This window comes from Etheostoma spectabile, chromosome 11 (assembly GCF_008692095.1).
Source record: "Etheostoma spectabile isolate EspeVRDwgs_2016 chromosome 11, UIUC_Espe_1.0, whole genome shotgun sequence".
Taxonomy (NCBI): domain Eukaryota; kingdom Metazoa; phylum Chordata; class Actinopteri; order Perciformes; family Percidae; genus Etheostoma; species Etheostoma spectabile.
The window spans coordinates 16999793-17017861 of NC_045743.1; the positions used below are offsets into that span (position 1 = coordinate 16999793).

Genomic DNA, 18069 nt, shown 5'->3' on the forward strand with positions numbered 1-18069 from the left:
ATGCAGAAGTTAGAAAAATTTAATTTATTCCTCTGCATTCTTAAAACACATCAACACAGCTTTTGCATAAACATGCTTATGGCCTTTTCTGCTCATTAACAGCAATTAAGATGATTGCAGCTTGCCAGGGAACCATGGGCGGCTAGACACCGGAATGAAGATGTTTAGTCAGATGTTGGGGCCTGCCAGCGTTCCTGGAGTGACAAAATGCAATCAATCAATTCAATCCAAGTACAGCACATACGTACAGTTGAGTACAGACGAAATGTTACAACTGGATTTTCGCGCGGTATTCTAGAACATAGAAGTCTGCAAACAAACCCTGCGTCCTCCAGAGAGTTAATAATAATTTATACTGTTTAATGAACCCCAGTGGGGACAATTTCAAATAACATTCTACACACAGGCCTGAAATGCACACACATGCTCAGGACCTATTCATGCACAAATGGAGAGATGTCGGGGGGGGGGCTGCCAGTGCTGGACCAGCACCCTGGCGCGGTTGGGGGGGGGGGTTCAGTGCCTTGCTCAAGGGCACCTGCCAGTGCCCAGGAGGTGAAGTGTCATCTCTCCAGCTACCAGTCCACACTCTGTACTTTGGTCCATACAGGGACTTGAACCAGCAACCCTCTGGTTCCCAACCCAACTCCCTACGGACTGAGCTGCTGCCCCCCCCCAAACCCTGCTGTCCCCTCCGTGCCCAGGTATTAGAGACAGAAAATGTTGTCATTTAATGCACAGATTGTCCTCATGACACACTTTAAGTTACTCATTCCGCAGGCAGCTTTCACCCATTGTCAGTACATCTCCTCCTGTAATGTATTCTCTGCTTTGTATCCAAGCTCAATACACGAGTGTCATCTTCTTGATAAAATGCTAAAAATATGGCCCAAAAATGTCTGTGGCTGATCACCAGCCACGGTCAGAGGTCTATTATCATGTCAGCCGCGGCTTCTCCGGTGGGGGGGTTCAGACAGCTTTAAATGCCCCCCTCTGTCACTTTGAATGCCTCTCTCTCTCTCTCTCTCTCTCTCTCTCTCTCTCGCCCTGTCTCTACCCATTCCTCCCGGGCTTTCAGCACAGAGGCGTTTGCCTCGATGATGGGTTTCTCAGATGGAATTAAATGTCTCGTCCCACAGCTGTCACCCATGCAAATTGCATTGTCTACAGATTCTATCACTGAGAACAGCCAGCAGTCTGTTTTGTTTGATGCCTTCTTCCTTTTTATTTTTTTCCCTGTCCTTGATGTCATTATCCGTGGCGCTTGCTGCGTCTCTCGTTAATGTTTCAGGCAGTCATCTTTTAATCTCTCTCTCTCTCTCTCTCTCTCTGTCTGCAGGTTTACCGCCACTCCTACATGGCCTCCTACAGTATCTACAATATTCACACACGGTAAGTGCTTGGTTCTCCTCAGCAGCTGCTGTCAACACAGTACCACACAGACGCTGTCGGAAAAGGCTAATGTGATGAAAGTATTGTGATCACCACCTACATGTTGTGACACACATGAGGAAAAGATGTTTCTCAGTTAGTCTCAGTTAGTCTCCTTTCACCCGCTGCAGTCCTGTACGAGGGTTAGGTACTGGTTAGATTTCTAAAACATACATGTGGTGGATGGATTTGTGCAGAATGGAAGGGTCCCATGTCTGTGCTACAGTAGGGTCAAAGTCTGACATTGTGGGCCCACTAAGGCCTCTAGAAAAGACTTCAGATACAGTATTACGGGACCACTAAGACCTATATAAAAGAGACTTCAGATACAATATTAGGGACCACTAAGGTCTATATAAAGAGACTTCAGATGTAGTATTAGGGACCACTAAGGTCTATATAAAAGAGACTTCAGATACAGTATTAGGGGACCACTAAGGTCTATATAAAAGAGACTTCAGATACAGTATTAGGGGACCACTAAGACCTATATAAAAGAGACTTCAGATACAGTATTAGGGACCACTAAGGTCTATATAAAGAGACTTCAGATACAGTATTAGGGGACCACTAAGGTCTATATAAAAGAGACTTCAGATACAGTATTAGGGACCACTAAGGTCTATATAAAAGAGACTTCAGATACAGTATTAGGGGACCACTAAGACCTATATAAAAGAGACTTCAGATACAGTATTAGGGACCACTAAGGTCTATATAAAGAGACTTCAGATGTAGTATTAGGGACCACTAAGGTCTATATAAAAGAGACTTCAGATACAGTATTAGGGACCACTAAGGTCTATATAAAAGAGACTTCAGATACAGTATTAGGGGACCACTAAGGTCTATATAAAGAGACTTCAGATACAGTATTAGGGGACCACTAAGGTCTATATAAAGAGACTTCAGATACAGGATTAGGGGACCACTAAGGTCTATATAAAGAGACTTCAGATACAGTATTAGGGGACCACTAAGGTCTATATAAAAGCATCCAAAAAGCAGCATGTTATAGGATTTTTAACAATTACAATAATCTAGAGCATTTTTCAAAATCCATGTTATCATGTTTTTACAACAATTATTATACATCTATTTGGTGTAAAGAAATCTGTTGGTAGGTAGAACAGGAACAAAACATTGTTAAAAAGAATGTTCAAAGGAGGTTTGAGCTCAAATAAAATCCGGAAAAGGCTCTCAGATAAAAGTCTGTTTTAGTACTGGACTTAAAGGTGACTCAGCTGAGCTGATATCCTCAAGCAGATCCCTCCCCAGTCTCGGTGGCCTGAATGCAAACACTGTGCAGCCTTTATGTTTGTTAAGACATTGCTTTTTGTCGTTTCTTTAGGGAGGTTTGGGAGTTGGACCCTCCTGAGGTGGTGAACTCGGTGCTGCAGTACGCTGCGTGGGGGGTGCAAGGCCAACAGCTGGTGAGGACACAGAAAAACCTCCACAGCCTCCCTGCCTCTCAGCACTGCATCACTTTTTTTTGCTTTTAAGGGTTGACATGGATGTATTCTACATCAATGATTATTCATTTCCAGTATTACTCGGCCGAATATCCGTCACGTTCCGGTCTTTGTGTTGGCGTTCTAACCTCCGGTGGATTTCTGAGGACTATGGTTACCTGGTCCTCAGATCTCTGCAGGGTAAATCCAGACAGCTAGCTAGACTATCTGTCCAATCTGGTTACCTGGTCCTCAGATCTCTGCAGAGTAAATCCAGACAGCTAGCTAGACTATCTGTCCAATCTGAGGACTATGGTGACCTGGTCCTCAGATCTCTGCAGGGTAAATCCAGACAGCTAGCTAGACTATCTGTCCAATCTGAGGACTATGGTGACCTAGTCCTCAGATCTCTGCAGGGTAAATCCAGACAGGTAGCTAGACTATCTGTCCAATCTGAGGACTATGGTTACCTGGTCCTCAGATCTCTGCAGGGTAAATCCAGACAGCTAGCTAGACCTTCTGTCCAATCAGAGTCTCTGTTGATGACTAAAACTACTTTTAATGTCAACATGTTGCACCAAAACTACTTCTTTCTCGATGATGTTTCCCAGAGGCACCGTTGCTCCGTCCGGTGCTTAGTGCCACCCACCACAATTGTGATTGGTTTAAAGAAATGCCAAGGAACCAGAGCACGTTTTCCTCCCATCCCAGAATGCTGTGTGGACTAGCCAGACCCTCCTCCTCCGCGCTCTGAACACTCATTTACTTATTTGTGTCTTATACCTGCGGAAGCTGCGGTAAATAAGATATGAAAGCATGTTTATTTCACGATACAAGGTTTCAAGGTTACTGTGAAGTAATTAAAACCTATTCCATTGATGTTTGACTGCAATTACTTACCAAGACAACACATTGTATCAGCAGCAAGTACACATGAGCTTGCTTTCCTTTCATGTATTTAATGGGCAAACACAGTTTATAATGTAGTCTTCGCTCCAGCTTTGTTGCTGAGTCCCACAGTCTTTATCTGCCGTACAAATGACAGATTTATCTCCAGCTCCAGGCCTGGGTGACGTGTGTGTCCCTGCGTGTATCGCATGTGTATTTAAACTGTGGTTTTAGTGGCATGCTTTTAATTCACAACGCCCTGCTCCACTCATTATGTACTCAGGTTTTGAGGGAATCTAATTAGATCCACATTTTCTCCCATCATACCTTCTGTATGTATCTACTCCAGACAGATGGGGAAGCCTAAAACATGGTGGAGCTGCTTGCTTTGTCCATATTTGCAAATTTCAGCATGTAATATTTGAGCATAAATCAAACACAACTCCATTAGAAAGTAATTATGGTAATAAGGAGGTGAGAGCTTCAAAGCTGGGAAGGTTTTCCGGCTCTCGAGTGGCGTGGCAGCATCATTAGCAAGAAGTGCGTCTTCGGAAGCAATGGCATGTGTTTTTAGAAAGTGTGTAAGTGTCTCGTCGCAGTTCTCTGGGAATTTTTGTATTCTCATTGGGACGCCAGGAGGTTACGTGTGGAAAATGAATCAGGGTTGTATGTCCCCCACGTTCAAATCAATGTATTACTAGATTAAATTAGATTAGATTATGCTTTATTCATCCCATAGCGGGGAAATTCCCTTGTTGCAGCAGCATTTTCTACAATAAAAGCAACACAACCCACAAGTAAACAAGTAAAAAAAGGCAAACAGTAGAGAATGAGCAGAAGGTAGACTGAAGTAACGTGGCGTCTAATAAAGGTTTTGTAAAGTAAAGCGCGGTTGCCATAGTACAAAAAAACAACATTGCAGTGTAGTAAGTGACGTTACAATTAAATTGAATATGTAATTAAAGTATAAAGCAAAAGCAGGTAACCATAATATAAGTTATATTCACCTTTGACCATAAATAATACTGAAAAAGTAAATACTTGTAATGGAAAAGTATAAATACAGATAATAAAGATATACAGAGAGTGTGTGGAGTAAATAAAAAATAAATAATACTAATACTATAATGTTGTCATGGATTTAGTGAGTAGCATTGTTGGCTACAACTCGATCCCCACTCCCTAACCCGTATTAGTTTCTATTGGGAAATCAACACATTAAAAGTTTGCCGAATCAGCTATTAACGATTAATGTTTGCAATGCCTCCTCGATATACAAAAAAACTATTCCTGGATTAATGTGATACCGAAGAAACCTAAAATAAATAACATAATGCTCAGGCAACTTCTGTAGTTATAAGGAGCTTTTTTCCAATGATTTCTAAGCGGATTTATAGACGTGTAATTATGATGGGGATAATGGGGATAATAAAGAGATACTGAGAGAGTGGAAGTCACACGTAATCTAAAAATATGTTTTATTTCTGTGCGTTCAGACTCGACTGAGTTATGACTCATTTTATATGCGTGACGCGGCGTTAAGACCAAGCGTATTAATGGGACTACATTGCCTCATTGTTTCTAAAACCTCTGATGTAAATCATAATTGTGGTAATGTTGCTGCTCCTGTCTTTTTAATCCACCTTTATTTTCTGTCAGCTGTAACCCTTTTAAGTTGTTTAAGTCTTTTTACTCCAGAAATTCTGTCTTAGGGAAACTACGACAGGCAGGCCACAGACAGGTTATGGAAACTAAAATTGTTTTTGAGAGCTTGACTAATGCATTGTGGGTTTTGAGCTCTCCATACTACTCTCTATAGCAAGCTTTATCCATGTTAGTAAAAGACATGATCAAAGCTTTGAGATTTTCATGTTACATTTAGAGTGATGAGGTCTTCTCAAATGTACATAGTAATTTAAAAATGTACAAATATAGTTGGCACGGATCTACTTTCCATTGACTAAACACAATGTTTTATTCAAAGTTATTTGGTTTCATTACTGTTTAGACTAAAAGTCTTCTAGAGGTAGTGAAATAAATCTCAATAAATGTCTGTGGGGATAACTTATCTGTTTTCCCAGGCCCAGATCTCCAAATCAAACTTGCTTAATTTGATCAAACCTGCAGCAATAAAACCTCAAATGGCCGACTACGCTCACTCCACAGTCGTGGTAATGAACCCTCCCGGTTCGGAAGAGTCTGCTGTTAGATAATCATTTCTCCAGACTGATGATTTTTCGTGATGCCTTCCAGCCAGACAGCAGAAGGCCCTGCTGACAGTGCAGAGAGAGAATGCTAACACGTTGTTATGTAAGATCACATAAGGCCACAGAAAGATTATTACACTATGGTCTGTGTGACATCAGCAGATGTTTGTTTGACAAGTTTGATTGTTTTTTTGTGATGTGTTTCAGCTTAGTTTTTAGTCTTTTTTCTGCAGTATCAAAGTAATCCAGTGATATTTGTCTGTACACCCATGGGCTCGCTGCAAACAGCTACTTGTAATAGCTAATTTAGCAGATGTTTAAAGACATGGGAACTGTAGCATGATTATCCCCCAAATAGAAAAGCAAAAAATCATAACACAAGTGACAAAATCCTTTTATATGACCTGTTTCTATGTGTTATGCACTATCAATATATAGTTTTTTGCTCAGAATGTCCCATCAACATGGTGCTGTCCTGTCATATACACATATTTACTGTGTGATGAAAAGCCTGCGACGTACATGCAAGAAAGCCAAACTATTTTTAATAGGAGCGTGGGTAGGGTGCCTTGGGTTGTGCAGTTGCATTTGAGATGGAGAATTCTGGAGGTTTCTGGTTTTGCAACCCAGCTCGTCAAATAGTGACACATGGTCAAAGGGTCTTAGCGTCAGGTACCAATGCACAATGCACCCTTTAGTGTCTGTAGACAACGCACCAAGCTTAGCAGTAGCTGGAAGATAACGTAGTATGAAGAGCAACAATTGTAGGGAGTAGTGTGGGGCGGTGCAGGAATCACACAACACAGGACCTTCACCCAAGAGATATGGGTTTGAGTCCTGGGTTTTAACGCCACCCACAATCTTTCCCTAACCATAACTAAGCGGTTTTACCCTGCATGTTAACAAATGATGCCAAATTGGTCCCGGCCCTAAAGGAGACTTTTGCATCAAAAACGAATGCCAAAAGCAACTGACCTGTTTTTGACGAGCGGAGAGTGACACTGCGTTGGGTTATGAGATTGTAATTTACTGCGGAGGCCTTTGGGGGAGTAGCAGCTTCACTTCCACAAATAGTTTCCAGTACATTAGAGTTAATGACTTGATGGCTTGATCGACAATGCTTTGCATCTTTAATTCTACAAGAATAGTTTGGATGCTTGAGCCCAAACTGATTTAATAGAATTGTTAATCCAGTGGATGTGTGCTGAAGATGTGACGCCGGAAATCTGGCACATCCTTGGAACCTTTTCAGCATTTCTCCACTCCTTACCATGTGATGTAACATTTCATTTGTGACTGTGTGTGCTTTCTCTCTACTCTCTAGATCTACATATTTGAAAATAACATCTACTACCAGTCAGATGTCAAGAGTAACTCCCTTAGGCTGACATCCTCAGGGAAAGAAGGGATCATCTTCAATGGGATTGCTGACTGGCTCTATGAAGGTACACATCAGCGTCTCCACTACCTTTAAAATCAGCGTAAGGACAAAACCAGTCAGAGCATGCAGTGTTTAGCTCTGTTCCTGGGAGCTGTTTGAAAAAACCATGCCAGGATCTAAGTGACAATCAGTAACTGGATGTCAAATAATGATGTGTTGAGTATCATTCTGTGTCATTGCAAAGATACAGATGATATAGATGATATATTGCACTTTGTAGTCAAAGTGGTGGCAGACTGTCCCATTAAACCGTAACTGCCCATGTTGAGAAGCATTACCTTATGAAAGGCAGTGATTAAATATTGATGTTTGTTTTAGTGCAGATATCTCCCAGCTGGGTGAGAGGAGTCGTTTAATGTGTCATAAGGAAACACAACACACTGCAAGCTGTTGGCGACTCTGGTCAATCTCTCAGGAGAAAAGATTATTCTGTAAATCTTAAAAAGACAAGCGACGCACATAACTGCACTGTTGTTTTGTCTCCATTTTCCCGTTCATTCTTAATTATATTTCTGAAGTATAATAATGTGATGGTTGAGCCCAAAATTAGAACTTTGGAAAGAAAAACATTTCTTTAACTGCATCTATTTATTTTCCACTTCAGTGTTTTCTTGTGTCTGTATTTGATGAGTTTATTTGTGTATAGCTATATACTGAAAGAGATTATACCGTATACCTTTAAACATTTATTATAACTTGCATTCAACAAGATATAAATAGTAACTTATATTACTACCAATGTAAAACAGATCAGTATAATTAGCTGAATGAGTGACATGTTAAAGATGTTGCTAAAGCCATTTCATAAGATTGACATTTTTGCAAATAGTCAGTGTTAACAAAAATAAATAATCATTTCAGGGAGATTCATGCTTTTAGTACTATTTATCAACTTTATTGTTTAAACCATCTACATTTCAACCTCAATAATAAGATTCATTCATAATGTAATGTCAATAACAGATAGAAATGTCCACACAGAGTAACACATTAGCTCCTAAATTAGAAGTACAGTGTACACGGCTGAAGTATATTGGGATTTAAAGCTGCGCTATGTAGAGTTTAAACATTCCCCACTTTGGCACCCCCAGTTGTTGTGTCAAAAATGCTGTAATCCCATTAAAGTTCTACACATAGCTAGGCTAGCTTTAAGCATCCATGGGCAGATCATATATTAAGTTATTCTGTGTTGTGAAATGGTAACAATTGTACCTTTTGATCCCTAACTTGCAAGATTGATTTGATAAAGGAATGTAGGTCACCCTGTGTCTCCTTCCAAACAGAGGAGATCCTGCAGACCCATGTGGCCCACTGGTGGTCGCCTGACGGAGAGAGGTTGGCCTTCCTGGTCCTCAACGATAGTCTGGTGCCCAACATGGCTTTACCTCGCTTCACCGGCATGACATACCCCAAAGGAAAGCAGTATCCATACCCTAAGGTATTTAGAAGACACACCTATCACAATTGCACTGCACAGTGTACACACTGGACCATTATGCTTCCAGGCAGATATGAAGAAGAAGAAGATATCTGTTGTCATTTTCGCTCGCCATTTTGGAACACATGCTTGGTTGCTTGATTTTTAAGAATGAGATGAGAGGATCCATGTTCTATTTTGTACGTGCAACACGCTCAAACAGGTTTTCCTAATGCCTCTGCAAATTGAGACACTGAGATCTTTACACTCAACGTCCAATTAGGAGGTGAGTACTGTTAAGGAAAAACTCAGGAGCAGCACAACTCATTAACATACTGTATGTGAAGAAGATCCAGGAGACCTTGATGACTTACACAGGAGCCTTTAATGAACTCTCACATGAGGAGACAATGAAGCAGGCAGTACAGTTTAACCCCGTCATGTTATTGTGCAGTGTTGTCCCAACTCTGTGGAGTTCCTGTCTTCCTGAAGGTGAATTTAAAACCATGCCGGAGGCGTTACGTTTAGCTGAACCTTAAGGAAAGATGTTGCAGACGCCTAGCACAGATGCTAAAGCCTAGATCAGCATACCTCTCTCTCTGGAAATATGCCGAAGTGTGTCTGGCCCACCAACCTCCAAAAGAAACTGTCCTAACACAAAACATTCCCTTATCATGGAGATGCCTAGCTTCCTGAATCTGTAGAGACGTAATTATAGATGAATAGGTTTGGATATTAGAGACAAATACTGTATTCTCGTCCCCTGACCTGTGACCTTTGAATGACCTGATGTTATCTAAGGTTCCCTTTGTCTTCCACAACATGGTGTTTCTGGAAACTCCACCACAACTACCATACACTATGAATCACCAGGGCACCCTCTGTTCATATCTTTATTTCACTTACCCACTGTAGAGCCCAGATCTACACTGGCGATGTATAGCCTCCCTCCAGTGTTGCTAGGTAACAGGGCTGTAGTACTCGAGTCTGGTCTTGCATTTGAGTCCGGACCCAAGACCGTTTTTCTGTGGTCTCGGACTTGTCTCCAACTCGCTAGTATTTGGACTCGGACTTGTCTCGGTCTCGGCCTCTGGTCTTGGCCAATATGGCTTCTGGTCTGGACCGAGTCCAGGTGTCTTTATTATGTTGATAATAATATTGGAGGGAAAGTGAAACCCAAAATGATTGTCTTGATACTGTCATGCATAAGACCTTTATTCTGTCCTGGACTCGGTCTTGACTTGGACTCGAACCATTTTGGACTTGGTCTTGACTTGGACTCGACCAGTCCTCGTCTTAGACTTGTCTTGGACTCGACTAAGGTGGTCTTGACCACAGCCCTGCTAGGTGATGTCTCTGACCTGGGAAGGCCAGCCTGTTTCCCTCTTGACTCTGGTCTTTATATAAAGCTAGGCTATTCTGTAAATAAAGCACATACTGTACATAAGATATTGATTTTCTCATCTCATTCTCAGAAAGAAAGCAAAAGACGTATTTCCCAAAATGCGGAAGTTTAGTTTATTACATTTGTCTATTTGTGTAAGAACAACACAAAACCTTATTCTGATGCAAAGAGAGGAGATGTGTTGTGCATCATCTGCAGACCCTGGCCAGGTAGACTCTTGTAAAACACTAAATTACTTTATTGAAATTGTGCTTTTGTGCCTTTCTATGTGTAACTTAACTACACAGGCCTGTCGGTCTGCCAATTAAAGGGTGTTTTTACTCAGACTATTTTTTACCAGTTGTCTTCCAACAAAACATATTCATATAGTGAAGCCAAATACAGCTGAACAAGGCCGGAGTGTAGTCCCATCCGCCCTATACTAAATTTATTTTCAAAACATAGGCTATTGCACAAACTACAATATGTGTGATTGGTGGTTTATTTTTTATTATTCCCCCCCCATACTGTATTGTAACACTTTGATACCACAGTTTTACATTTTCAACGCAGTTTGAAATCGGCGAGCTAAAAGGAAAAAAGCGACTGTGTGTAGAGCTGCCACGCTCCACCAGTGATCCGTCCTACAGGGAGACCGTACGCTTTAAAAGAGACAGGAACTAATCTTCCCAGAATGCAACGCACCACACTGATCACACACACAACACAGGCAACACACAAAGTAGTTGGCAAGCTTCAATAGCTCAGCCCGTCTTTGATTGAAAGCAGCACCTGTTGTTCTGTCTCCAGATCTTTCCACAGGGCGCAGTGGGCATCGGCACCAGTCATTTTAGGAAAACACAGGAAATCAAAGCAGAATGAGATTTTACAGGCGGAGAGAAAAAGAAAACCAGAAAGAATCCCAAATGAACTTGTAGAATTAAGGAAACATCATACGACACTGATCCCATGCTCTTTTAACACCGGTGCCGTCAGCTCTATCTCCACAGCTCTGCGGAGGAAGGTCTGGCTACTCCATACACATATATTTATTTTTTAAATTATTTTTTAATTTCACCTTTATTTAACCAAGTTGGCCGTTGAGAGCAGGATCTCATTTGCAACTTTGTCCTGGCCAAGAAAAGCATAAGCGTGCAAGACAATATAAGGTTTCACATTCAATACTGTACAAAAATACAGAAATAATAATAAAATGTATAGGCTACATAAAGTACAGATCAAGTAGGCATTACAAAGCTGGCGTCAAATGAGGTGTAAGTAAGGAATGATGATGGATATGCGAAATGACAACAATAATAACAAGTCACCCTTGCCGTTTGGATGGTGTTGAAGAAAGCATTTGATGATGTGAGGCTTTCGTCTAAAGTCTGGACTGTTGATTGTGCACGCAGGCTGGCCAACCCAACCCGGCGGTGAAGCTCTACGTGGTCAATCTTTACGGGCCGACGCACACGCTGGAGCTCATGCCTCCAGAAACACTCAAGCTACGGTGAGACTTCTCCATCAGGGATGCTTTTGACATTTGAAAATTCAGATGATAATTGTCGCTCACAAGACACTGGGCACCTTTCATTGGTAAATCAGGGACCCTGCAGCTTGTTACAGTAGCTTTAACTTTCACTTTGAATGAGGATAGCTAATAAACTGAAGGACAAACTAAATCCAACAATTCTCAGCAATACAACTATTGTATTTTATGATCATTTTATAATGAGTGCAGCTTCATTTTTCATTTCAGCACGTTTCAGAAAAACTTGTTATAACCATCATGTTTTATGAGATTGCAGCACTGTATGCCAGGACGTAATCGTATGGCTGTTAAGGAATCTCTTGAGATGTTATGTATTTAAATTACCTGGATGTCAACAGGACTTCTTCCTCTTCCATCTCTTTGCACCACATGGAGAAATGTGTGTGATTGGGTTGGGCTGAGTCTCGGAACCACCTCTCAAACTAGAAGCTGAGGCGTTAACCTGCATCTTTGGTTTAATTACCAACTGTTGTTCGTCTTCAGTCATTTTATTTACTACTGATCTGCTCATTAACACCCGTTACACCTCTGACGGCCCACTGGCCAACCTTCAAAGGCTACAGCAGGCTCTGTGGGAAGCTAGTGAAGATATCATATGGTATGATATGGTATGGGCAATATTGATATTGTAATATGAGACCAGATATTTTCTTGGATTTTGGATATCGTCATGTCGTTATATGGTTGCTGGCTTTAAAGGCTGCATTATAGTGCATTATTAGTTATTTACTAGCTGTTTTGTTAGTTGCCTTTAACCACTAAGTTGGCAATGGCCATTTCATTCATACAGCACCTTTCATAACACAGACGCCTAAAGTGCTTTGTGCTTTTAGTTATTACATCCACATTACTGAATGTATCCAAAATCTCAGTGGGTAAATATTTTGAGAAAGCACCAGTTGTCAAGCTTAGGATATATCAATATCAAGGTGTTTGGTCAAAAATATTGTGATATTTAATTTGCCAGATTTTGGCAATGAAAAAACTGGCATGGACATTTTCACAGGAGTCTTTTTATCTCTCACCTCAAGATATCTGAATGAGAATGGACTCTATGGTTACCCACAAGTCCCCTCTTCCTGCATTGTATGGTAATTAGTGATTTCTAAATGAAGCCTCGTTAGGCATTTTCAGTTACGCTTTACTTGAAGGTATCTACATAAGAGTGACATAACGTGTCATAAACATGTATCACATAACGCTTCTTTTAGTAAGTGCCATTTGGTTTTGTCATGACAAGTTATGGTTAGGGTCGTGGGTCATGTGTCATGACTGACACATGACGCTGTCATGTCACTTATGGAGATACCTTCAAGTAAAGTGTTACAGCATTTTCTTTATTTTCCGAGCCCACTAGGTGGCGCTCTCGGTCAACAAAGAGTTGAAAGTTCACAGACTTGCCATTCCTTGAGCCTTTTGCTATAAACCAAGAGTGCCATCATTGGGTCAACAAACACAACTAATGGTCCATGAAGCCTCATTTTGAAATCACCAAAGCTAATTCCATACTGCATGCATTGTTTTGCATCATTTGTGTTATGTCCACCTAAACTAAATTGGTGTATTTGTGCATTTCTGCATACTTGGGTCCTACACACTGTTGGAATTGCATAACTTGGGTATGACTGGAAAGCTGAGGCTCTTGTTGATTCAACAAGGCAATTTCTAAACAGTTTCCTGAACCAGTAGTGCTCTGATTCTGACATAAATCTCCAAATGTTGAAATGTTTTGACACCAAATCATAGCACGGGTTTTTCTATGGTCCTCTAACATCTCAAAGTAATCCTCCAGTTGGCAGCTTTCAGATGATTTATACCACCTCTCTGTGGAGTATACTCTTCACCTGATCTGTGATCTTCTTTTTGTGCACATGTTACTTAGAGTTTGATTCATGACTTTTATAACAATCAATTATTCTTGACAGTATTGTTGATTGTTGATACAACTTGGAATAACCAGTTGTGTAATTGTGATGTTTTTCATAGGGAACATTATGTGATCATGGTGAAGTGGATCAGTAAGACCAAGACGTCTGTCCGGTGGTTGAACCGGGCCCAGAACATCTCCATCCTGACTGTGTGTGACACCACCACTGGAGCCTGCGTCACGGTGTGTGTGTGTGTCAGTCTGTGTCCTTGGCTACAGTAGGAAAGTTTAAAGGTGTTTGTGTGTATTTAAGTATTATCTAATCTGGGAATCTATTGTGGGTTCAATTCATTATTTAATTTTGCATCATAGTGCTCCAGATTTATACTTCATTTACTTCACTTTTCAATTTTATTCATAGTATTAAATCATAACAAGAGTTATCTCAGAACCTTTACAGATAGGATAGGTCTAGACCACACTATAATTTACATAGACCCAAAATTTCCAGTAATTCCCTTGTCATGTGCTCTTTGCGAAGTTTATATTTGATAAAGCCTAGTACCAGTCATTGGTTTATTATATCTGATTTGGTTCCCAAGGTTATGTTCCTGTTTGGCACACGTGTACTTTAGTTATTTCACGCGCACTTATGCACTTCATGAGTCATTTAAAATCTTTTTCTGCTTCATATCCTCCTTTCTTGCTATGTGCTTTGTTCAATACATCTTCAAGAAGATCCAAGTAGTATTAGCATCTATACGTCTTGTCAGACAGATAGTACATGTGCCTTTAGAAGTGTTTTTAATGTATTTTGAGACACACATGAACCTTTTCAGCACTTCAGCATTACCTTGAGCTTTCAACCACAGTCAATTATATTCCTTACACTTTTGCTCCTGTGTTTTTAGACAGGCTCTAAGATCACACCTCCCTTTAAAATGGAGAAGTCACAGAATGAAAATATTTCTTGTAGCATTGAGACTGTCTCTTGTGTTTATACATGCACGTGATTGGCATGCATGTAAGTAACTAACCGACAAAGGTAAAATAAAAAGTGATGTCTCATGTTTCTCTTCATGAATCATGATGCATTTATCTCATTTACCCGATAGCATATTAGCTGCTGTTAACATTCTGTTAACAAGTATTACAAAGTATGAAAAGCAAAGTGTGGGATTTAGCTGCTAGAATGTTGGCTATATGAATAAATCCCAGACACACCTGCTCTATCTAATCTAATTTAAGGTTGCTGAGCAATGATTGGACAATCGTGTTTGAGGGCGGGGTTTAGTGAACAGCCAGTGGTGTACAGTCCTGAGCTCAGTGCCGTGGAGACACAGAAACACAGAGACAGTAGAAAACGCTTTCTAAAGTTACTGTGACTGAGCAGCCAATGGGATCTCATCAGATAAGCGTATGATCGACACACCACTTTTTGGCATGTTTTGTGTGTCATGTAACACATTTTAAGATTGTGTCATTTGACGCCTCTCATTCACAACTCGTCCTATGGGCTTTCAAAACCCCGTCTACATCACATTTTTACGCGCCAAACTATGACGCTTCACGACGGTTGCGGTTTTGTGAATTCAAACAAAACTTAAGCTTTTGAAGGTAATTATGTTTGGGAAAAACATCAGAGTTTGGTTTAAAGTAAAGACGTAAGTTGCATTATCAACGTAAGTAATTCAAATCAATGGTTAAGTTAACATAACTCGTTTTAGAGGGGACAGGAACACGGGTCTCCTAGGTCAAAGTCCTGTTTGTTGGTTTGCAGGACCCGTCCACCTCCGCTTGCATCTGCCTAAACACACTCCTCAGTCTTTATACCACGTCTCCTTACTTCCAGAGTAGTTGCTCTGAGCGTGAAGGCTTCAAAATGGAAGCCTGGTTCGAATACATGGTGTAAAATGACACATGGAAAGCAAAATAAGCATTGTAATACCACACAAACTTGCTTAACAAATTGATAAGTTATTTACAAACTATGTCATGAGACCTGGCTGGACCAACTGTAGAATATCCCTTACTTGTTAGCTAGAGTCAATCACAACTAACCTTTTAATTAGACCCAAGTCCCCAAATCGCTTGGATACGAAAACATGCAAACGAGCTCCTCTCTGCAACTTCTTGGAAATCCCCTTAACTTTAGCATCTATTAAACTAGTCAATGTCAGAGGAAAACTTTGCTAAAATCTCCTTCCAGATTATCTCTGTATTTGAATGTGAATTTGCAGTGTTGAACTACTGTTGAACTGTGGGACTCTCAGGCCGCTCTTTCAGTCCTGGGCTTCCTGATTTGGGGTGATTTGCACGAACAAATGCCGCCGAGCCAAGAGGCAGCTTAGCTCAGGCCTGGTCCCAGAGCCCGGCCTCCTCTGCCAGAACTTTGGTTCCCGCTCTTGCATGTTGGTCTGAAACCATGGCTCAGAGTGGGAATGCTGTTCCCCAGTGCCCTGTTTAAATAAACGGCAAAATACGGGGTCTATTATGTTTATGTGACAGTCTGGAAAAATGCTACGCAGGTGTTTAAACTTAATATTTTACAAACCATTCTGCTGATGACAAAAAACATCTATTTTGTGAGAAAGAATGTGATTTCACTTTGTTCCCTGTTTGAAAACCTCTGAGCAGCTAACATTTTGAACTGATATCTTTTTCAGAGACATGAAGAGAGCTCTGAGCTGTGGCTTTCCAAGCAGGTAAAGTGCTCTCCGTTCCATGTGTCATGGTCCATACTGTAAGTTAGTACTGTGAGTTCAACAGTGTGGTTCTGGATGTAAAACCATTCGATTTCTCCATTAGAGTCTCGATTAATACCCCCACTCCCTTTACCATCCGAGGTAGACTGACCACGAGCTGTGAGATTGTGAAACTGGGGTATCTGCTCCTATAGAAGCTTGAAGTCTATGTGAAGTCAACCTTGAGAAGTACTACACCACCCACAATCCTCAGAGTAACAACGATGGCTCTGATTGGTGGAAATGGAAATGTTTCCATGGAAACGTTTACCAAACCTGCGAACAGCTACAGCTCTAAGAAATAAATCCATAAAGTAACACAGATGATGCGAAATTCAAATAATCTTAAAGCTATAGTGCGTAGTTTCTGTCGCCCCATGATGAGTTCTAACCAATGACGGCGCGTCCACATGATACAAGCCTTCTGTGACCCCTCTCCACACAGTTGCTAGGATAAAAAAAAATGGACTCTTCAGAAGAGGTTGTTATCTTCAATTGAGTTTCTGAGCAGCCATACTAAGAAATACAGACAGAGTTGTGTGGAGCTAGTCTTAATTAGCTTTGTAGCTACTCATATGGCAACGGCTTACATGTAACAGAGGTTTATTAATATCATAACGTTACGCACTAAAGCGTAATCATCAATACAACTGTGAATCATATGCTATGGACCTTTCTGTTAAAATATACAGTCAGACAACTGTTCATACACAGATATGTCTTAGAGTGTAGTGAGCTGATATCATTGAAGTGTTTCTGTACACAGTATTGTACCTTTACCTTTTTCAAAATGTTATTTTCTGCCAAAAAACGTGTTTTATGGTCAAGATCAGGCATGGGTCGGTTCCTATTTTCTAGGTATACCGCATTTTGAAAAAGTTGCAGTCTCAAAACCACTCAAACATTCCTAAGGTATTTTTTCAAGAGTTGTCGAGGACAGAAAGTGCAAACATTCAAAAATAAAATACTGTGTGTTCAGTGGGGAAAAAAAGTCGTTTTTACCCAGACATTTCAAAACAATACATTTTAAAGCTGCAACTGCAAAAACCACAATACAGTGAAACTGTGATACTTTTTGCTGATGGTCATAGTACCGTCAGAATATTATAATAATTGGCTTGGTTCCATGCCTAAACTCTTTTTATAGGCATTTAATAAAACGCCAGTGGAGACATTGAGTGGGAAAAATCACTTCTGGAACCAGAGCCGTCCAAAAAGCGGGCGGTCACTGTTGAGCTCTGTACTTAATATTTTGGAAAACATGTGCTCCAGTGCTGTAGATTCACTTGATGTCAATGATGTTTTTTTAAATTGTGTGACAAAAGGACTACTTCACCAATTTTACACTTCATCTCCACGTATTTCTACAAACAACCGGCTCCATACTTCTAAGCTGGATCATGAAGGAAGGCTCTATTCATCCCCAAAATCCCACCCCAGATGATGCAAGGACTCCTCGGCCCCTTGAGTCTTTCTCTCCAGCAGATGAAACCCTAACCTGTGACTTCTTCATCACCTGTTGGATTTCGGGGCGAAGAATAGAGCCTTCCTTGGAGACGCTGAAGTGCATTGGGTGTACATAACTGAACCCAGCTGCCACTTGAATCAGTGCTTCCATGCAATGTATAAGCCTCATCCAGGAAATCTTCCAAAATCGCAACAAGTATTGAGCTTGTTACGTTTTCAA

The 18069-nt window shown here is 40.8% G+C and overlaps 1 protein-coding gene across 2 annotated transcripts in view; it reads left to right on the forward strand.

Annotated features, from left to right (window-relative positions):
- The window catches only part of dpp10 (dipeptidyl peptidase like 10), a 207935-nt gene that overhangs the window by 161000 nt on the left and 28866 nt on the right, over positions 1-18069 (forward strand). For both annotated transcript variants that reach the window (XM_032529936.1, XM_032529935.1), the window contains exons 6-12: positions 1340-1392; positions 2783-2864; positions 7302-7422; positions 8702-8856; positions 11632-11729; positions 13758-13881; positions 16305-16343. In XM_032529936.1, the coding sequence (XP_032385827.1) occupies positions 1340-1392; positions 2783-2864; positions 7302-7422; positions 8702-8856; positions 11632-11729; positions 13758-13881; positions 16305-16343 (672 nt within the window). The remainder of the gene's footprint in view (positions 1-1339; positions 1393-2782; positions 2865-7301; positions 7423-8701; positions 8857-11631; positions 11730-13757; positions 13882-16304; positions 16344-18069) is intronic.